The sequence below is a fragment of the Rhinoderma darwinii genome, chromosome 3 (assembly GCF_050947455.1).
Source record: "Rhinoderma darwinii isolate aRhiDar2 chromosome 3, aRhiDar2.hap1, whole genome shotgun sequence".
In the NCBI taxonomy this organism is placed as follows: Eukaryota; Metazoa; Chordata; class Amphibia; order Anura; family Rhinodermatidae; genus Rhinoderma; species Rhinoderma darwinii.
In genome coordinates this window covers 27070206-27094038 of record NC_134689.1, presented here as the reverse complement: position 1 = coordinate 27094038, position 23833 = coordinate 27070206, and the positions used below count along the sequence as shown (strand labels likewise).

At 43.3% G+C, this 23833-nt stretch overlaps 1 protein-coding gene across 1 annotated transcript in view; it reads left to right on the top strand.

Moving 5' to 3' along the window:
• Nucleotides 1-5989: 5989 nt before the first annotated feature.
• The window catches only part of SLC6A7 (solute carrier family 6 member 7), a 69185-nt gene continuing 51341 nt past the window's right edge, over nt 5990-23833 (top strand). Inside the window, exons 1-2 of the mRNA XM_075856173.1 lie at nt 5990-6181; nt 22118-22301. Coding sequence (XP_075712288.1) covers nt 6149-6181; nt 22118-22301 — 217 coding nt within the window. The 5' untranslated portion in view covers nt 5990-6148. The remainder of the gene's footprint in view (nt 6182-22117; nt 22302-23833) is intronic.

Genomic DNA, 23833 nt, shown 5'->3' with positions numbered 1-23833 from the left:
GACTAAGAGATAGGAATAAAAGCGTCAGAGATCATGGGGCCAATGCACAGTCAAGGTTGGTTACTGTTTGTGAAAGAAAACTTTATTTGCCAATAGCAAGAGAAAGCTTAGGAATATGACAACACTCCCTGAGCCACAAATATCAGTCTCAGTGGAGCAACTTGGATCGGTAATAAGGGTTATATTCAGTGTTAGAAGCACACAGGAGCCGCGGTCCAGCTGACTGATGGATTCGACTTAGGCTTCGTTCACATCTGCGTTGGGACTCCGTTTATGGGTTCCGTCAGGGGAACCCATGAACGGAATCCAAACTGAAACAAATGGAAACCATGAACGGAGTCCCAACGCAGATGTGAACGAAGCCTTACAGGGGCGTTATACAGCTTCTATGTACATTGGATACATAGAAGCTGCAGAGCAAAAATTAAATAAAATTGGTAATAAATGTAAATCAGAAAATTTTTATAAACACATAATTCATAAAGTACTAAAAAAATAAAAAAAGGCTGCAAAGGTTTACATAGCCTTTAAACTTTCTTTAAATAAAACCAGAAACCCCCTTTCTACACTGCGACATATATATACATCATCGGTAACTGTGTGCACTGACATAATAAAAGTTCTGAAGTCCTTAGTGTCGTTCTATTGTGTATCTCTTAGATAAACTGTACGGGTCCAACTGGGAGGTGGTGGTCCTGAATGATAAACGTTCAGTATTGATAAAGAAAAGATCCTCATAAAGTGTAGTATTTTCAAATTCTAGTGAAATGACATCGGCGTATATAGGTTTGTATATAATACCATAAGTATGTCTCTGGAGAATAATATAAAGCGACAAAAGAAAAGGTTAAAGGCGGGGGTCCTGACTCCTGCATTAAGCTAGGAGGAGAGAAGCTACAAAGAGTGTCTCTCGCTCTGGAGGGCCTGGCACTTCGGTGCTATACACAGCACATTAATTTGAATAAAAATTATGTAATGCTTCTTTTACCCTGTTGTGGCGCTACAAGGGTACTGAACTCTTAAAGAGGCTCTGTCACCACATTATAAGTGGCCTATCTTTTACATAATGGGATTGGCGCTGTAATGTAGATTACAGCAGTGTTTTTTATTTAGAAAAACAATCAATTTTGACGGAGTTATGACCTATTTTAGATTTATGCTAATGACATTCTTAATGCCCAACTGGGCGTGTTTTTACTTTTTGACGAGGTGGGCGTTGTAAAGAGAAGTGTATGACGCTGACCAATCAGCGTCATACACTTCTCTCCATTCATTTACTCAGCACATAGTGATCTTGCTAGATAATGATATGCAGTCACATACTGACACATTAACGTTACTGAAGTGTCTTGACAGTGAATAGACATCGCCTCCAGCCAGGACGCGATGTCTATTCACAATCCCGACACTTTGGTAATGTTTGTGTGGGACATAATGACAGCAAGCGTGATCTCACGAGATCACGCTATGAATGACAGCACAGCGAGATCACGCTGTGCAGCGATTAAGTCCCACACAAACTTTACCGAAGTGTCGGGAGTGCGAATAGACATTACATCCTGGCTGGAGGCGATGTTTATTCACTCTCTAGATATTTCGGTAACGTTTGTGTGGGAGTTAATGACAGCAAGCATGATCTTGCGAGATCACGCTGTAAATGACAGCAGTAGCGTGATCTCGATGTGCTGTACTATAAGTCCCCCACAAACTTTACCGAAGTTTCGGGATTGTGAATAGACATTGCGTCCTGGCTGGAAGCGATGTCTATTAACTCTCAAGACACTTCAGTAACGTTAATGTGTGAGTAAGTGACAGCACATCATGATCTAGCAAGATCACTATGTGCTGAGTAAATAATTGGAGAGAAGTGTATGACGCTGATTGGTCAGCGTCATACACTCCTCTCCACAACGCCCACTTCGTCAAAAAGTAAAAACACGCCCAGTTATCTATTAAGAAAGTAATTAGCATAAATCTAAAATAGGTCATAACTCCGTCAAAATTGATTGTTTTTCTAAATAAAACACACTACTGTAATCTACATTACAGCGCCGATCACATTATGTAGAAGATAGGCCACTTATAATGTGGTGACAGAGCCTCTTTAAAGTAAGTGACAGCATATCGCTAGGATATGCCTACACTTACAAATCGATGGGGGTCTGACTGCTACCCTTAGAAAAAAGGGGGCTGTAGTGCTAGTTATGCCCTGCAGATGCCATACTGATATTCCCTGAACAGTAAAGCTGGCCATACACTTTGAATAACCGAATCATTGTTCGGCTGACAGCTATTCCTCTTGCCTCCTCCACACACATGCATGCTAGGCACTGCCATAACTAATGCCATAACTAATGCTCGCTAGGGGTTCCAGCCTGGGGCGGATTTGGAACTTAAAGTGGAACTGGAAAAAAAATAAAATAGAGGCCTCATGTTGTTGCTGTGTTCAACCTAATGAGGCAATAGGAAGGGACGAAGAAGCCGGGAGCAAGCATCGGTGACGGTGACAGGACGACGCTCTGTAAACCCTCCTGGGACAGCGGGTCCTGAAATGTAGGACTGTGCCGCTAAATCTGGCATGGTTGGGAGGTGTGCCAAGTTCCAGGGTTGTTTTAACACATTGTTGGGCCAATAATATCAAAGGTTGCATGACTGCGTAGTATTGCAGCTGATACATGTAAAACCACACACCATTAACCAACAAACTTTTAGATACACTCAGTTTGAAAGATGCATTGCAGCCACAACGTGTGACACACATTCCTAGAGGCAACATTTTAGACATTAATGGGAAAGGTTTTGACTCACAGATGACGTCTTCTCAGATTAAAGTCTTTAGCTCTCCCCTTTCTTCTCTATCCGACTGAGACTGCCATGATGACTTCTTCCAGCCACAACTCGACATTCCACTGTAAAAACAATTGTGCCAAATAGATGGGGACCCAAACAGTCATAGATGCCCAGATGGTAATACTGCCCCACACAGTAACAGTGCCCCATTTACACCCCACACACTAATAGTGTACCCTTGAAGGCCCTGCACACTAATAGTGCCCCCTTGTCAATCACACACAATAACATTGCCCCCTTTGTTTACACAGAGTAATAGGGTATTCTTTTCAGCCCCACACAGAAATAGTGAGCCCTTTGTGCACCACACAGAAATAAAGCCCCCAACATACAGAGTTAATAGCCCCTTTTGTGCTCCCCAACAGTATTTTAAATGTAGCTAAAAATAATTTAAAAAAGTGGTTGGGGCCTCTTTCAGTCTGTACTCTCTCACACAGACAGCTACCCATGCCCCTTTCACACTGACCGCTCCCTCTCATTCTCAGTCCCCACATTACCTTCCTCCAGTTGGAGTTCACAGCAGCAGCCTCTTCCTGCTATCTTCTTTTCCCCACTTAGAGTTACATTAGAATTAAGCGCATCCCCTTCCTGCCCAAAATTGTGATGTCCTTTAAAGGGTAACTAAACTTTTAAAAAACTTTTGACATGTCATAGTGACATGTCAGAAGTTTTAATCGGTAGCAGTCCGAGCACTGATCCCTACCCATCACTAAAACACAGTGGCAGAAGCGCTCGTGTGAGAGCTGTCTCGCTATGTCTCTGATCGGCTTTTCTTGTAAAGCTGAATAAGTGGTGTACGGGTTCGTAGACTTCCTATTGAGCCTGTACACCATTTGTGTCTCAATGCTCGGCCCCCCACCGATCAAAACTTGTGACATGTCACTATGACATGTCAAAAGATTTTTGAAAGTATAGTTACCCTTTAAGCGCAACATTAGAGCAATTACTATACTTGGCCCAGTGCAGGTGGCACGATGTCATGACTACATTGCGCTCTGGGCCCCAGGCATACTTGTTCATTCACAGATGGCCTCATGACTTGACTGGCCTACTGGGATTTCTTTTGGTAGAGCCAATGACCAATCCGCCCCTGGACTTCCAGCAGAGGAACATCTTTTGATCATCTTATTGAGTACGCTTCCAACAAAGTGGACAACTCCTGTAATTATAGTTGCCAACAGTCCCAATTTTCACGAGACAGTCCATTAAAGGAGCGTGTTTATGCTAATTTGTACTAAAATTGATTTAAAAAAAAAAATAAAAATCGGGATGTGTTCCTAAGCAGAACTGGTGTGGGGGTCAAAATGTCCTACAATTTGAGATTCAAATGTTGGTAAGTATGCTTTAACTAATAAAACAATTAAAATCCAAATACCATGGGATGCCAGTCAGGATGAAAAAACAATGCAATAGTTAGGATATTGATCTATGGGGTTGCCATGGGAGGAAGTGCTAATTTTTGTTCCCCCGTCCTCGTTGCAAGGGGGTCAAAAATGACGTTTATTATATAACTATTATATAAGTATGCCCTATATTTCAGAGATATTCCATCATAGAGGGAAATGCATTTGGGAACAACTGTTCTTTCCCCTTTTTCACATGCCAGCTGCACATGGGGGATGTCTCACTGTGTATATGCAATACTTCGCTTTTACCAGCAGGTGGCGTTATGTAGCAGAGCTCCATCTGTCAGTAGCTGTTTCATGTAGAAGGTGTTAGAGAATCTTATTCACAACTTCTTTAATTAGATTTTTTATGCAAATTTGCAAGTGGCAGGAAGTGGAGGGAAAAGCCATGAAATAGTTTATAATAAAAAGAGATGGAGCGATCTGGGAATCATAAATACAAGTGCATGGTGAATGATTAGATTATTAGAGTTCTCTTTACAGAAAGGTAATTAAAACGTCTCCAAGAGCTTTGGAGACCTTCTTATATCATTTCTGCGTACTAACGAACATTTCTTATTCTCCAAACCTCAGACAGTTTTATATCTTTTGTGCTGAGTCTTATAATGGTGAAAATAGTTATTTCGGATGTTCGGCCAAGAGTCTAGGAATGAAGAGGGTATATGTCAAAGGTACCTGTGGCCTGGCAGCTATAGATGGGCAGAATTAAGATTTTAGAAAGTGGAGAAGTTGTTATCATATCTCAAAAGGAGCATATGCAGTATTTCTAAAGAGGAGTTTCCAAATCTGTTGGTGCCCATGATGGTGATGGCAAAATAGCCCTGTCTATACTCACTTAGTCTAATTTTTACATGTATGACATGTACATTTCTATATTGCTTTAGGAATAAGTGATAGTATTCCTGGTAATAGCCCTAGAGTGGTTTAATAGTTAATACCTGGTAATTTGGGAGGCCTAGGGTTAATATTGGGAAAGATTAATATTGATATCAATTATCCATGGTGGACTCCTGACCTTGACCCTAACTTTGACCTCGACTTCATTGCTGGATTCCACTTCTGTCTTGCGTCTTGGATTTGTTGCCTGGTACCTGTTGTTTTACTCCCGGTTCTGACCCTCGGCCCGTCCTCTGACTGTGTCCTTGTCCTCTAAGTTTGTTGAATCCTGATCACTTTCCTGGTGACCTGGGAATCCGATTGAGAAAGTCCATCAAAAATGATCCACAGGACAGGTGATCATTTTCTCAATGCTGGCATCGCCACCGATCGCGATAAAGGGGGTACCGAACCAATAGATCTGCCGCACTGCACCCCCCGCACTATATACTGCTATATCACTGGGGCTGTGTTTAATTATAACCAGAGAAGCTCTTTATTCTTATGTAATGGATGTATTATGTTCATATGCCACAACTCTAAGCTTATTATTATTTACTGTAGTCTCTATTGCTTTGAGTATGGGTAGATCGACAATAGTATAATTCTAATAACACTGTATTTGTTATTATAGCACCAACATATCCTGCATCGCTGTACACAGATGTCTATCACTCACACCAGTCCTTGTCCTTTTTGGGGCACGCAATCTATTTCCCTTATACCCGACATACATACATGCCATGGTCAAGGAAGCCAATTAACCTTATGTGTGTCTTTCTTGTGCAAATTCTCCGCACAGGCCTATGTCATTCTCATCTTAGGGGGGTTAACAGCAGAACAAGCTCATCCCATTCTGTGCCAATCACCTGAGTGTGAGAGATACAGAGAGAGAGAGAACGAGGGAGAGCAGGCGAGGAGGAACGTCTACCCAGCAAGCTGGCCTCGCATCTCCCAGCTGTGGGCACAGAATCTGACGGAGCGAAACAGAGACTGGGAAAGCCCCGAGCAACAGGATGAAGAGGTACCAAGAGCATCATCTGCAGCAGGTAGGCAACAGGCTTCTTGTGACTGAAGACATCATGCCAGGGGTCCTGAAACCCTGTCTTCTCACAATGCTATCCATTCTCCAACATTAGGAAAAAAAGATTGGAACATGTTTAGTATTTTACTATCTGAGCTGTGTGTGTGTATATATATATATATATATATATGTCGATTCCTAGAGAACGCCTCTACTGGGATAACCTCTCCACTCCATGAGATTAGTAATAAATCTATAGACCGCTATGTCACACAAGTCCATATTTCTATGGTGGAACACTATGAATCGATCATGTTTGCATTGAGCAGGCACCTGTAGAATTTCCACCGTAGAGTATCTGGAGACATAGCAATGCAATGATGTTATAAAGGAAGAATTGAATAATAGTCCAGAGAAAACAGACCGTGTAACGGGATTTGTATAATTGGGAAGTTGAGCGGTGAGGCACTCAGTGCCCGAGAGAGAAAAAGAAGAACATAATTTTTTTGTTGTTGTTGTTTTTGGATGTAGTAGCTGTCGGGGCTGTTTGTTGTTAGGTTGTGGCATTTAATGTAGAGTGGAGATGATGTTGGCTGTTTGTACTGTGTGTAGAGAGATGGGCTCTCTTTGGTTAACCCTTTCATTGCCTGGAACATGGCAGTGTGGAATTTCTATATAACAATTCTATCTATCTATCTATCTATCTATCTATCTATCTATCTATCTATCTATCTATCTATCTATCTATCTATCTATCTATCTATCTATCTATCTATCTATCTATCTATCTATCTATCTATCTATCTATCTATCTATCTTCTCATACAGGGGTGTTGCTAGGGTCTTTAAAGATCAGTGGCACAAGCCCTGACATATGTTTGCCTCCCCCCAAAAATGTGAGGAAAAAAAAAGAAATATATTGGAAACAGGATATCTATAATACTACGACCCCTATGGCTACACCACTGGATAAAATTAGATACATTATCTCAGCAGACAGTATCTGTCATGATAAGATTAGACACAGATTACACACAGCAGCTCAGTAGACAGTATCACACGATAGGCTTAGATACCGCAGCCTAGTAGACAGTATCTCACAGGAAAGGATTAGATACAGCAGCTCAGCTGACAGTATCACACCGGACAGGCTTAGATACATTGGCTCAGTAACCAGTATTCCACATGATAGGCTTAGATACATTGGCTCTGCAGACAGTATTACAAGAGATAGGCTTAGATATAGCACCCCAGTAGTCAGTGTCACACATGATAGGCTTAGATACAGGGCCCCATCAGTAAGTATATTTGTACTCACCCTCAGTGACAGATTTGGTATTTCCAGGCCCCAACTAAGTTATGTTTGTGGGCTGTAATTAAAGACACCCGTTGACAGTGCCTCACACAGTGCCTACTGTACATAGAGTCACCCACCTGTATAGTGCCACACATAGTCCCCATGTGTAGTGCCACACATATTGCCCTCTGTAGATAATGCCACATGCTGTGCCTCCAGTAGATAGTGTCACCCCCTGTATAGTGCCACACACAGTCCCCATGTATAGTGCTACACACACAATGCCCACTGTAGATAGTGCCACACACAGTGCCTCCTGTAGATAAAGCCACACCTCCTGTAGATAGTGCCAAACAGTTCCCCACGCAGGCAGTGCTCCCTGTAGATAGTGCCACGCAGTGCCCACTGTAGACAGGGCCACGCAGTGCCCCTTGTAGATAGTACCTTCATTAGGTAATAGTGCCCCCAAACAAATAATACTTATACTCACCTAGCCCTGTTCCCACAACATCTTAGTGTGCATCTGATATCTATTACACATACACCACATGGTTCATTCCTTATGATCAGTTGTATTGTACAGCGTAGCACAACAAAATAAAGCAGAATCGCAGCTAGGGTTTCCTTTACCCGGGGCAAAGATTCCACTCCTTTCCCTAAAACTGCATCTAAATACCCTTGCTAAGGCAGAGTGGCTTGTTGGCATAGCCCCTGGCTATGGGGGTACATGTCCCACAAGCCCCCTTCCCCCTCTAAAGTATGGGCACATTCACACTATTGTGTATTTTTTGATGTTTGTTTTTCTTTTGGTATTTTTGTGATTTTTCTGAACCAAACTGCACAGCATTTTTTGGGATCTAGTTCCATTTGCACCACCCCAAAACATATAAAAAGAATTTGGGATCCTGTTAAATGTGGATCTTAACTCAGTACGTCCTATAAGCTAAAGTGGAGAACCACAAGGAAAGAGATGCGCCCCCTCTGACCTGAACATTTATTATGTGGTCACTAATTTATTTGAATGGGAGCCATATATTTACCCTATAGCCACTACTGCAGGGGAAATGTGCGGCCAGTCATAACTTTCCCTGGCAATATCAACGACCAACTAAAAATGTAAAATTGTCAGTGCTCCTGAGTCCTTACATGCAATATTTGTGTACAGCGTTTCTCAAGTATGATAAGGGACATTTCTACCAGTGCTATGTCCACACACTGCAGACTTTTTCCACCGGAAATTTTCCACAACAAAATTGACATTCTGTGGATTAAAAAATCTGCAGCATTCCTTTAATTCCATGCTGATTTTTTATTCTACATGTGGATGATTTTTTGAAAACCCCATCCGCATGTAATGTATAGTAAATTGCTGTAGATTTTCAATGTGGAAAATCCGCAGCAATTCAGTAGCGTGTAAATTCACCCTTAGACTCTATGTCTTCCTGACCTAATACCCATCTTTTTACTTTATGTTTTACAAAATCCTAATTTTTTCAATTCATATGCCGCTCACTATATGACTATGGTCACCATCTAACTATGATGTATTGTGTTCCGTTCAACTAGCCACATGTAGTGGCTATGCATCACGGTGTAGAACCCAGCCCACTACTGAGAGAAACTAGGACCAGCTATTATCACCTGGTGCATCCATGGGTGGCTACTGTGCAACTGCTCCTCCAAATTTTTGATTCTAGGTTCTGCTCTCGAATTCTTCTGATGCTTAGTAACGACAAAAAATTTGACAAATATGGCGCTCCCCTAGGGTATTAACGTTTCAAACGGGGGTGCTATTGGTGAGTGGTGAAACATAAAGGCTCACCTGATGAGGTTGTGCTGGAAGGTCGGCACAACTCAACTTTTTCTCCTATCGGGTCATAGTCGACCTCTATTCACCGTGGTTTGCTGGCCTCCGGAGCTGACTCTGGGTGTCCCTTCCCTGGGAATAGGGATCCTCCCAGCGTCCAACGAATGCAGAATAGGGTGAAGAAAAAAAGCTCCTATGTTCAGGCCTGATAGGTTGAAACGCGTAGCACTCCATTTTATCTTAGTGTTTGCCATACTTTATGTTCGTTCAGAATAAATAAGAAAAAGAAACTCATCCTCTATTATTGTGATTGTACATATTTCACCAACGGGAGCGCTCCACATAGGAGCTTTTTTTCTTCAGCCTATTCTGAATTCTTCTGGTATTGGTTTCTAACTATAATTGTTCTTGATTTTAGAGCAAGTTCCAATTTTTTTCTTTAATCGAACCTTTCAGAAATTCGTGAACGTATTGAATTAATGACTTCTACCTAAAAAACAACAACTGTGGTCTTGATTTAATGAAGTCCAATAGCGTTAAATGACAAATCAACTCTGCTACATCTGTAGTCGTATTCTGGTGTGTCACAATAATTACATAAGTTACAAATCATTCATTTCATGATATCTGATCAGCGGAATATCTTCTGTCAGTTGTCTATTTTTCCTGCGAACCCTGGGCAATATTATTTCCTATGACCTGAAAAGAAAGGAAATATTATTGCTCTTAGTTGTCATAGAAACCAAGTTCATTGGGAATTAAACAAGAATGAGTGTCTGCATAAACAATTACAACAATTTGTAGACCTTACCGTGTGTTTTTGCTGCTAGGACAGAACAAAGCAGACTGAAAATTGTATTCTTTTTTCATATTTGTATTGTGAGCCTCGGTCGGGAGTTCATTTAAGGTTTTTGTTGATTTTGAAGGAAAGAATGCAGTACTATTTTTGCAGTTAAAATATTGGAAACCTTGATGGAACCCCTGACGGATCCCATTATAAGTCAATAGGGTCCATTGCTCACTTTTTGGGTCCTTCATACAACATTATAAATGGAAGCAATGATGCTAGCGTAAACCTAGCCTAAGGCTCTCTTCACATCACAATTTATTATTCCGACTCAGATTTACGTCGGAAGAACTCCCGACGTATACCCCAGACGAAAGGCTGCAGCGTATCCCACTGTATGGTATACAGTGGGATACATCGCATGGGAACTCCAGGCCGTGCGAAAGCTTCTGAAGTCACTGTCCATATAACTAAAGTGGTGTGAGGAGCTACCCCACGGCTGAAGTCCCCAGGTGGAGCTTCAGTTAGTGCTCTGCCCAAAGACTCCGGCCCTGTGGAATCTCCTGACATCACTGTCCATTTATGGACAGTGATGTCAGAAGTTTCACCAGGGCTGGTGTCCCTGAGCAGCGGAAGTATTGAGAATCACTCTGCCCAGGGATTACAGCCTGGGGAAGCTCCTGGCATCACTGTCCATACATGGACAGTGACATGAGGAGCTTCCCTAACTGCCGGAGTTCTCAGGCAGAGCATCAGCTAACGCTCTGCCCAGGGACTCTGGCCTTGTGGAAGCTCCTGACATCACTGTCCATATATGAATAATGACGTCAGGAGCTTCCCCAGGCCAGAGTCTCCAGGCAGAGCGATTCCTGATGCTCTGCATGTGGACTCCAGCCCTAGATAAGCTTCTAAAGTCACTGTCCATATATGGCCAGTGATGTCAGAGTCACCAGGCAAAGGAAGCGCCAAGAATCGCTTTGATTAGGGACTGCGGCCCTCAGGAATCTCCTGATGTCACAGTCCAGAGCAGCTGTGCTGGAAGCTCGTGACATAACTGTCCATATAAATTTTCCATTACTGTCCAAATAAATATTCCATCCAGAATACCAGCTCTGTTCATATGAAGTATGACAGAGAATTCCCAATGCAATTCTACCTAAGGATTAAAACAACAGCTTGATAACAGCAGAAAATCTATCTATTAGAGAGCCTCTGTCAGGAGTTAATTTAGGGTTTCCATCACTTTTGACAGAAAGAATAGTGCAGCATGTACTGCTATTTTTGAAGCTGAAATGCCAGAGACCTTGGTGGAACTTCGATGAATCCCATTATAAGTCAATGGGGGCCATCGGTCACTATTTGGGTCCTTCCAACAACATTATAAACGAAAGCCATGACGTTAGTATGAACTAAGCCTAAGGCCCTCTTCACATCATGGTTTGGCTTTATGTCCGACGGAAGGCTGAAACGTATCCCAGTGTATCCCACTTCGGCCATGGGAAAGCCCTGAAGTCATTGTCCATATCTGGACAGTGACATTAGGAGCTTCCCCAGGGCCAGTGTCCTCGGAAAGAGGAAGCATCAGGATTCGCTCTGCCCAGAGACTGCGGTCTGGGGAAGCTCCTGATCTTATTTCCATATATGGACAGAGAAGTCAAAAGCTTTCCTAGGGCCGGAGTCACCCGGCAGAGCGGCTGTGCAGGAAGCTCCAGTGACATAACTGTCCATATATTAACAAATATGCCACTGGAGCTTCCAGAAGTATACGTTTAACCTATACCTGTGATGGATGTCTAACAGAGGCATCCATCACCCTTAGACTCAGATGTCTACTATGCTATTCCATCATTCAAAAAAGGCATACCAACATATATTAGTCTGATAATGGCCAAAAGAACTCTTTTGGTCTCTGTCAGGCTAGTACTGTCCTATGGACACGTTTATTGTGTGCGTCAGGAGCTTTACCAACGTACATGATAAACGTAAATCACACAATGAGGTGTGAACAGGACTTCACCCTGATATAGTGAAACAGTTGTTTTGTAGACCGTACCAGAGGCCATAACTGAAGACAATTATTTCAAAGCCTGAGGCTGTACTACTGACAGATTATCATAACAATATTACCTGCTCTGACCATAATTTCAATCCCAAATTACAGGATTTAAACCCACCACTGTTCTACTCAGAAACACCCCCAAAACTGCAAGAGACACTATTTTAATGCATTGGATTAAACTCCACCCACTTAAAGGTATAGTTTACAGGACAGCCCTGCGAAAGATGAGACTGTTGACAAGTAAGTATCTACATTTAGTGAAGTGTCAGTAGGGTTTATGTATCAGTATGTTGTAGACATGAAAATTACACAAGTATGATGGAAATTATGGCATTGAAAATGTTCACCATATTGATTACCCTATTGTACTATTCTCTTTTCTGTCCAAATACTGATACTTACTAAACACCTACAAGACCTGTCACATTTCCCTTGTCTGACAGCTTTTTCAAGTGTAAGGCCTAATGCACACGACCGTGCCCATAATAACGACTCGTAATTACGGGCGTGGACGTTTTTAGGGGTCGTGCTCAGGGGCGGACATACCGCATGTGCAGCCGGTGCAGCTGCACAAGGGCCCCGCGTGGGAAGGGGGCCCGTTCAGTGGCGTAACTACCACAGTAGCAGCCGTAGCAGCTGCTACGGGGCCCGCGGCATGGGGGGGCCCGTGTCGCCCTGACAGGCACATTACATTTTATGTACCAGGCCTGGCGGCACGGGCCCCCTCATGCCTAGTAGCATCACAACACTAGGCATGAGGGGAGGGAGGGGGCGGGGGCCCGGTGATAGCCGCCACACTGCACTACCAATCGGGAGGGAGGGGGCGGGTGCCCGGGCCCGGTGATAGCCGCTACACTGCACTGCCAATCTGGCACAGATGAATAGGACAGGACGGCGATGCTGGTGGTAGGAGGAGCGCTCAGGCAGGGGAGAGGACAGGGGGCGGTGCGACGTAAGACTTCGGGCGGCTGGACAGTACAGTCAGGACTGCCGGAGAACTCATAGGATGAGCGGAGGACAGACACAGGACGAGTGGAGGACGTGCAGACTGCAGAGGACAGGTAGATGAAGTTAAAAAGTTCATGTCAGAAGGGAGAAGTTTTTATGTAGAAAAATCTGCCTCATAATTCCTTCCGGAATTTTGAGGCATATTTTGACCTGCCGGTAGAACACTTCCCGCGTTTTTCATTGCGTTTTTTTGTGGCGTTTTTCGGCCATCGGGCCGTGGGCAGGGAAACGCAGCAAAAAACGCATTTTCTGCCTGCCATTGTTGTCAATGGGAAGTCAGAGACAGAAACGCCCGAAGAAAGGGCATTGCGCTTCTTTTTCCCGCATGCGGTTTTTACTGCTCGCAGGAAAAATTTCATGGATTTCAATGGGAGGCACTTTCTGACGTTTTTCGCGAAAAAAACCTCAGTGTGAACTCCCCCTAACACAGGGGCGTAACTACTGCTATAGCAGCCGTAGCGGCTGCTACGGGGCCGCGGCATGAGGGGGCCCGCGTCACCTGCCGGCACGGGCCCCCACCTTGGCCGGAATCTCCGCTAGCTGCCGCTATGGCTGCTACAGCGCGATGCCACGGAACACTACGGCAGAGCAGGGAGTATCTCCCCGCTCTGCCATTAAACATAAGACATGTATCCCCTATCCACAGGATAGGGGATACGTGTGTGATCGCTGGCATTGATAGGGAGAACGGGGGACCGAAAGTCCCCTGAAGTTCTCCATCACAAACCTCGGACTTCCGGGGTCTGTGTCGGCAGCTCCGTAGAAATGAATGGAGCGCCGGTCACACTTGAGCTGCGCAGACACCGGAAGTCAGAGGTGAGTGATGGAGAACTTCGGGGGACTTTCGGTCCCCCGCTCTCCCTATCAATGCCAGCGATCACACATGTATCCCCTATCCTGTGGATAGGGGATACATGTCTTTTGTCTTTTCACACTGTAGGTCGCATTTTTTTGAGTGATTGGGGGTGTATGGCGTTCCCTACAGGGGGGGGGCTGTATAGCGTTCCCTACAGGGGGGGGCTGTAAGGCGTTCCCTACAGGGGGGGCTGTATAGCGTTCCCTACAGGGGGGGCTGTATAGCGTTCCCTACAGGGGGGTCTGTATGGCGTTCCCTAAAGGGGGGTCTGTATGGCGTTCCCTACAGGGGGGGGCTGTATGACTTTCCCTACAGACCCCCCCTGTAGGGAACGCCATACAGAACCCCTGTAGATAACGCCATACAGACCCCACTGTAGATAACGCCATAAAGTCCCCCCTGTAGATAACACCATACAGCCCCCTGTAGATAACGCCATACAGCCCCCCTGTAGATAACGCCATACAGCCCCCTCTGTAGATAGCGCCATACAGTCCCCCCTGTAGATAGCGCCATACAGTCCCCCCTGTAGATAGCGCCATACAGTCCCCCCTGTAGATAGCGCCATACAGTCCCCCCTGTAGATAGCGCCATACAGTCCCCCCTGTAGATAGCGCCATACAGTCCCCCCTGTAGATAGCGCCATACAGACCCCCCTGTAGATAGCGCCATACAGACCCCTCTGTAGATAGCGCCATACAGTCCCCCCTGTAGATAACGCCATACAGCCCCCTCTGTTGATAGCGCCATACAGTCCCCCCTGTAGATAACGCCATACAGCCCCCTCTGTAGATATCTTGAGATTCAGTCCTGCTTGATAGGTAACAGTGCAGTAAGCTAAGCATGATAAGATCATCTAAATTATTGCATCTCAGTTGCATGAGTGCTTTGTGTTATATTCAATGATTCAATTTAACCTAAGTCTCTAAATGTGGGCAAAGAAAATAAAAAAACTATACTCACCTCCTCCCTCGCCTCCGTTCACCCGCCGCAGCCCCCATCCTCCTGTCTCGGTCTGTGTTACAAGTGTACAAGGCTGCACTGGTGACGCGCTGCCGATGGCACGTGACCGCTGCTGCCAATAACTCCTCATTGGTGTGCTGCTGAGGACAGTAGTTCCACAGCAAATCGCTGTTGAGGGCATTGATTGGCTGCAGCGGTCATGTGCCATCGACCGCGCGTCACCACAGCAGCTTTGTAAACACAGAAAGGGATAGGGGCTGCGGAGGGGGAACGGAGGCGCCGGAGGAGGTGAGTATAGGTTTTTCATTTTCTTTGCCCACATTTAGGGACTTAGTTTAGATAAGAATTTAACCCGGAAAAAAATGTGTTACTTGTGTTCTAAACTGGTAATAAAATGTACAATATAAATCTTCCTTCATAATTTTTATTAGTAAGGTTTATTTTTATATGCATATATATGTTTAGGTAACTTTGTCGGTATTGGGGGGGGGGGGCGGGGGGGCCCTGGCACATTATCTGCACAGGGGCCTTTTGCAGTCTGTGTCCGCCACTGGTCGTGCTCCCATAATAAAGTATACTGCTACTGTATTCTGCTGTGTTTTTTCCGTCCGCTATTCCAGACGGAAAAAACGCAGCAATTCTGCAGCGTGTGGACGAGCCGTAAGATAGATATGAGATAGATAGATAGATAGATGATAGATAGATAGATAGATAGCAGATATAAAAAAATGGCGACAGCACCCTGCAACACTAATGCCACCTAAACCACTAAATATAAATAGATATGCACTAAAGCTCAATCTACCTACAAATAGGGAGGTTCTTAGTGCACATTTTGATCAAAAAGTGTTAGCCCACCTGCCACGACAAGGCGACCTCTGTAAGGTGGGAACCTACGCTGCACATACACCCAGAACTGGGACTAAGCCTACATATATACCTGGGGATGGTAGGATCCAGCATTGAACTGATTAAAATCACCCAGGGCAGAGTGGGAGGAGTGCAAGAACAACAAGTGGAGGCAGCCACAAACCGCACATATATGGATCCCATAAACACAACAAAAATTGAACAGCACATTCCAACTAAATGATACAAAATACGCAGGTGCAAGAACACCTATGACTGCAGATATACAGCAGATATAAAAAAATTGCGACAGCACCCTGCAACACTAATGCCACCTAAACCACTAAATATAAATAGATATGCACTAAAGCTCAATCTACTTACAAATAGGGAGGTTCTTAGTGCACATTTTGATCAAAAAGTGTTAGCCCACCTGCCACGACAAGGCGACCTCTGTAAGGTGGGAACTTACGCTGCACATACACCCAGAACTGGAACTAAGCCTAGATAGATAGATAGATAGATAGATAGATAGATAGATAGATAGATAGATAGATAGATAGATAATTTTCTGCTGTTATCAAGTTGTTTATTTCCCTTAGGCTGAATTGCATTGGGAATTTTCCGGCAAACGTTATATGAACAGAGCTGATATTAACGCCGACAGTGCTGGTAATTCTAAATAGAAAATTTCCCTCACTTATTTCCTCTCACAGATTGCCGGGCTGCCCTTGTACCACAGAGTTTCCTCCACAGTGCAGTATAATGCTTTGTTTCCATGGAAATGTAGACAGCTGATTTAACACATGTGTGAGCGTATTTATATATACATTCTGCTACCATCCTGCAATGCAAAGATGTTCTACTTCCAGAATGTTGTTCTACTGCTAAGATGCAAGTTTTGTGTGTGTATCTATCTGTCTGTCTATCCATCCTATCTATCTATCTATCTATCTATCTATCTATCTATCTATCTATCTATCTATCTATCTATCTATCTATCTATCTATCTATCTATCTATCTATCTATCTATCTATCTATCTATCTATCTATCTATCTATCTATCTATCTATCTATCTGTCTATCCAGTGGCGGATTAAGTAGACCATAGGCCCTGGGCTGCTATCCAAACTTGGGCCCCCCTTCTCCACCGCCGCCCTGTAACTATTGTTAACACTTCCTTTTTGTCCAGACATTAACAAATGGGTGTTACTACTCCCCTTGTCAAAAGGCTGTGTCCCCACATACTGACAGTCTCCAACCATCGCTGACAGTATCGCACTGTGTAGGGACACATTCTCCTGACAAGGGGAATAGTAACACTTATTTGTCTATCAGTTCTGGACTGCACAAAGACTTTGTGAAATACAAGGATTTCCTATAATAAACATGACAGTAGAGATGACAGATTGTCTATAAACCTAGTGACTCACAGGTGACGACGTAGTTTTTTTCCTCTTTTCTTCTCCATCCAGTCCAGATTTCATGATGACTTTTCCCAGCCATGACCCATTTCTGCAGAATTTGCCACTCAGATGTCTTTGGCTCCTCACTTTTCCAACATTTCCACACCTATAAACAAAGATAATATTATCATGGTGCCACACACTGTGCCCCTAAATATAATAGCACTAAACACTGTGCCCCTGAATAAAATAGTACAAACACTGTGCCCCTAAATATTATAGCACCATAGACTGCGCCCCTGAATATAATTGTGTCAAACACTGTAGATAGCACCACACACAGCCCCCTGTAAATAGCGCTACATAGTCCTCCCCCTCTGTAAATAGCGTCACATAACCCTCCCCCTCTTGTATATAGTGCTACACAGCAATCCCCCTTAGATATAGTGATACACAGCGCTCCCTTCTATATAGTGCTATACAACAATCCCCCCTTGTATATAGTGCTACACAGCGTCTCCCCCCTTGGACCTGCAGCTCTTGTAATTGCTAAGTATAATGTCCCCCATAGCTGCCCCCACAGTATATTGCCACCCATAGCTGCCCCCACAGTATATTGCCACCCATAGCTGCCCCCACAGTATAATGCCCTTCATAGCTGCCTATACACAGTATAATTTTCCCCTTAGCTGACCCTACACAGTATAATGCCTCCATAGCTGCGACACAGTATAATGTCCCCATAGCTGCGACACAGTTTAATGCCCCATAGCTGTGACACAGTATAATACCCCCATAGCTGCAACACAGTATAATGCCCCATAGCTGCGACACAGTATATTGCCTCCATAGCTGTGACACAGTATAATGCCCCCATAGCTGTGACACAGTATAATGCCTCCATATGTACGTACCTAATAAATAAAAAAACATAATTACTTACCTATCCCGGTTCCCACGACGGTGGAGGATGCTTCTCCTCCTCTGCACTGTGCTGTGAGTGACTCCGTGCAGACAGGCGCGATGACGTCACTACATCGCGCCTGCCTGCACCGAGTCGCTCATGGCAGAGTGAATGCTGGAGCGAGGCTCCAGCATTCAACCCAACTGAATCTGCGTCCTGCGGACGCAGATTCAGTTGGAAGCGGGACAGTGCGGCAGCTAGCAGCGTTGCATAGTTTTGCGGTGTGTGCGGTTCGGAGCGGCGATGGGCCCCCTGGGAGCCCCGGGCGGCCGCCCGAACCGCCCATATTATAATCCGCCATTGTATCTATCTATCAATCTATCAATCTATCTATCTATCTGTCTGTCTGTCTGTCTGTCTGTCTATCTCTCTCTACCTACCTATCTATCTATCTATCTATCTATCTATCTATCTATCTATCTATCTATCTATCTATCTATCTATCTATCTATCCATCCATCCATCCATCCATCCATCCATCCATCCATCCATCTATCTATCTATCTATCTATCTATCTATCTATCTCATATCTATCTTAGGGCTCGTCCACACGCTGCAGAATTGCTGCGTTTTTTACGTCTAGAATAGCGGACGGAAAAAATGCAGCAGAATACAGTAGCAGCATAGTGTATCAGATTGAACAAATCTCATCCACATGCTTTGTAAAAATTCCATGTAGAAATTGACCTGCGGTGTGTAATTTTCGGTCCGATTCTCGCACTAGACTCGTCCATCAAGTCATTGGGTCCATAAAAAAATCGGGCAGCACAGGGACGCCATTCGAGGAGACGCTGAAAAGAAAACAGGATGTTTATTTTGACGGTCGTAAAATGCTGATGATCACTGATGCTACACGGACGGTAATAACACACTGCCCCATGCAAACGGCCTTAGCTGTAATCCTGGTCTGTGATTATGGCTTTGGCCACGGACGGCTGCGGATAGTCCCCTGCATTTGCGGGTCATGCTCCCATTATAAAGTGTGGGAGCACGGTCCTTAAAATCAAAAAAATAGGACATGTCCTATTTTTTGTGGAGCCTTTCTACGGCCCGGACACCTTCCCGTATACATACGGGAAGGTGTCCACGGGCAATAGAAATGAATGGGTCCGTATTTTGATCAGCAATTACGGATCCGTAATTGCGGATCAAAATTACGGCCATGTGCATGGGGCCTGACACAATATCCCTTATGAAATACAGATATGTTTTACAATGCTCATCTGAATAGGCCCTTAGGCTTCTTCATCGCTTTGCGAATAGTACTGTGATTGTTAAAATCTATAAGGATGTGTAATACCTCCATGTAGTGATCAATTACCCCGAAAAACACCCACATTGGCACCAGGGTGATTACCAAGTAGTGCCAATGTCACCAGTTATTTCTACATCTTTTTTTTTACATGAACCAGACACCTGAAAATTCACACAAAGTGTTAATAAATTGTATATCAGGTATAGAATCTATTATTTTCATCATTTACACAGATCATATATAACTGTATTTATTTCTGGGCACAGCACTGTATGCCCTAGTGTAATGCTGGATGCAGCGTCAAAATATTCTTACATCTTCTTATCTCTAAACCGAGAAAAATAAGGCTAATATATAAATAAATAAATAAATAATGCTATAATTAGATGTGAGGCTATTTCTGCCCCAATTAGAGCTCTCTGTATGCTATCATTTCCAGTGGCCTTTTAACCACTTATTCTTGTAATTGTACATTCGATCATATCACAGCGTGAGCGTTCACTGCTGGAAAATTCTCCATAGTACCATTTTCATCAATGGTTAACTGTGATGTTTATTTTTAGTTATTATACAAACAAAAATATTTAAAATGTTATTATATCGTGAAGAAAAGAATTATAATGTCACTTTGGACCCAATGTAATTAGAAAAGTCACTTAAAGGGGCTGTCCAGTTTAGCAAACCTATTTTCATATACTCTATTACAGAATTCGGAGTTTATAGTGGGGGGGGGGGTTCCCCTTTCAGGTCTTTTCAGGAGTCTTATTTCTTGACGAGCTGTTACAAAGAGCATCTCTCACTCTGGAGGACCTATCCTGTCCTGCCTTACACAGACAACCTATAGATTTCAATGAGCAATGTATAATACTTAATTTCCCCTGCGGTGGCGCTGCAGGGATGTTGAACATTGACTGCCAGATTTCCTCACAGAAAATCTGCTGTTTGCTGGGCGTCCCAGCAGGAATATTTTGGGATCAGTCTATGGTCACGTTACCCTTTTTACAAGTTGGTATTATCTAAAGTGAACAACCCCTCTAAAGGGAATGCCTCTAATTTTAGTTTTATTAATTAGATGTAAATCTGTAGAAAATAAATCATGTATTTGTGCTTTTTTAAAATGTAGCTATTTATTTTTTCTTATCTTCAAAAACATTTCTGGGATGACCATATTGGAGGCACACACTTCCTTCATGGATAAGCGTCAGTAGACAGAGAAATGTCATAGATAATTGCAGTCTCCAGGAAGTAATGGTGTAAAGCTCCCTCATCCATGTATATAGTATATAGTGTCAGGCCTGATTTACACGAGCGTGTGCGTTTTGCGCACGCCAAAAAACGCGGCGTTTTGCGTGCGCAAAAGGCACTTAACAGCTGCGTGTGTCATCAGTGTATAATGCGCGGCTGCGTGATTTTCGCGCAGCCGCCATTATTACACTCCATTTGGATGTTTGTAAACAGAAAAGCACGTGGTGCTTTTCTGTTTACATGCAGAGTTTGACAGCTGTTGCGCGAGTCCCGCTCGTCCCACGGAAGTGCTTCCGTGCGGCATGCGTGGTTTTCACGCACCCATTGACTTCAATGGGTGCGTGATGCGCGAACAGCGCACAAAGAAAGGACATGTCGTGAGTTTTACGCAACGCACTCGCGCTGCGCAAAATTCACGTACTGTCTGCACTGCCCCATAGCCTAATATAGGTGCGTACGCACACGCGTATATTACGCTCGTGTAAATGATGCCTCACTATCCTAACATAACTAGGATTAAGCAGTGCAATAGAGCTGACATTAAGTTGCACACCTTTAATAATAATGAGATAACTCTGCTCACAATGTTACGGTCTATACAGCAAAGCTGATAAGTGAGCTGCAGAAAACAGTGTTTCTGAAGTGTTAGCCTGTTATTTCTTCTCTAGTGGCCAGTGTTAAAAATTAGGATATTTCAAAAACAATTTATGTGGATAGTTATATAAAAAAACACCACAAACTAAGGTTAAAAATATGTTTATATTAAAAAAGATACGTGATTACGATGCAATATTTGATTGGAGGGGACTGACATCTGTTAGCTCCGCTCAGCTTTTGACCATTGACTATAATATGACCTCCAAAAAAAGCCACGCAACATGTCAGACTGTATCAACTGTTGAAGTTGGCCCCTAAATCCTGACACAAATACGTTTACATGAAAAGTAATGGTTTAAACTTTAACTGAGAAAGGCATTCTCCCTTTCAATTGCTTGTCCTTGGCCAGCAATCCCCCATATAGACCAAAGTCACAGATGAATGCTGGGAAAATTGCAAATTAGAATACAGTTTATAGTTACATTTACTTTCGACTCTCAGCGGGTTTGTGTTCAGGAGAAATTTTATAGATTGTGTAAATTGTGTTTCATTAAGGCTATGTTCACACTGCCTCCGTCAGCAGTCCTGTCAGAGTTGACATAAAGAATAGCTCTGCATATGGTGCTATTTTTCCCGTTTTAACTATAAAAAAAGCAGAACGGAACTCAACGGAAACCAGTTGTAAGTCAATGGGGTCCTTCCAGTGCTGGTTGTATCTGTCATGCAACAGAACCGACTATGCGGCTTGGTTTCTATAAGAAAAAAACAGCAACCAACTAATGTTACTTTACAGGGTTAGTTTGTTAATTTAATTTTTTTATATTTGTCAAATTATCCATGATGTTGTTTGTTGTTACTATCCCAAGCCCGTCACTCCAGATCTTCTGATGAGCCCTAGTGATCGTGATGATGCAGAGCTGGAGATGGAATACCCAGAGGACAGAGGGAATTGGTCAGGAAAGTTAGATTTTCTGCTGTCTTGCATTGGATATTGTGTCGGCTTGGGCAATGTCTGGAGGTTCCCATATAGAGCTTATACCAATGGAGGAGGTAATATATTTTTTTTTTAAATAGAATGAGTGCATTTTCTTCCTCATCTGTTGCTCGATAAGGTGTTGTGCCCATCATTCGTGCTATTTTCAACCTGTTTAAGATGTGTACCCATAAAAGACTTCTATATAAATGACATGTAAGAATAAATAAAAAAATTCTTGGTAGTGTAACAGGCCATGAACAAGCAGCCTTGATGGTCTTTCAAGCATTAAGGGTGTGTTCACATCAGCGTTGGGTTTGCACTGATGGGTTCCGTCAGACCTTTCTGTCGAAGGAACTTATCAACGGAAAGGCTTCCATTTGCATTACCATTGATTTCAATGGTAACACTTCCGTTGCTAATGGCTTATGTTTGTCTCCGTTCCGTAAGGTTTCTGTTGTTTTGGCGGAATCAATAGCTCAGTCGATTGCGCTATTGTTTCCGCAGAAAAAATGGAAACCGTACAGAACGGAGACAAATGGAAACCATTAGAAACGTAAGTATTACCATTGAAATCAATGGTAATGCTAACGGAAAGCTATGGTTTCCGTTTGCCTTTGTGTTGATGGGTTCCCCTGACAGAAAGGTCTGACGGAACCCATCAACAGAACCTAACGCTGATCTGAACAGGCCCTAAGTGTGTACGGACTTGTCTTGAATTTGTAACAATATCAGTGCTCTCTGTATCAACATAATTTAAGTTGTCACAGCGTAAACTCTGCATAGGCATAAAATTTACGACCATATGTACCTTCAACGAGAAACAATGCGTCTTTATCAGTCTTAAAGACCCAATTTAGTATCAGAAGTAATACCGCAAATGAGGTTGATCATGTAGTTCATAGACAGGTTGGGTATGCCATGATCCGTTCTTACCTATTAGCACCCCACTCTGGCTCGAAGAGGGGGTCCTGAGCAGGGGACATCTAATGGGAATATATTGTCCAGGATTACCTTTCTTAGACAACATCTTTAATATAATGACGCACGCAATGTAAGAACCATGTGTCGTTGTGTCTTTTGTTCAAATTATCCAAACTAAATGACAATATAAGGAACATTCCTGGCGAACCTGATGAACTGTGTTATGCTTAGTGCAGGGCCTGAAGAGGCTGGTTCATGACACAGGGGTTCAAAAAACTCCAAAGCCAGAATCCATGTGTCACGCCCCGCCTACTCTGATAACAACTTTCTGTTAGTGAATTAAGAAGAAGCAGAGGTCTACAGCAAAAACTGTTTAGCTTTGAAGGTAAAGGCTTCATGAGGTACTAAGGTCTAAGAACAATGTCAAGTTTTTATTATTTTTCGGAAGGTATGCTTTTAACATTACCATTTTGCCGGCAAGATATGAGCACACATATGTATAAAATATGTTTAATAATATCTTATCAGTCCAGTTTTTAGATCAGGTTTTGGGGGCCAGATAAGCAGATCTCAGATTGATTGTTTGATATCAGTATATTTATAGCTTTTAATATATAAAAGAAAGTTGGACATTTTTAGAAGATTGTTACATGCTATAAATAACGGGCATTTTGCCAAATGGACC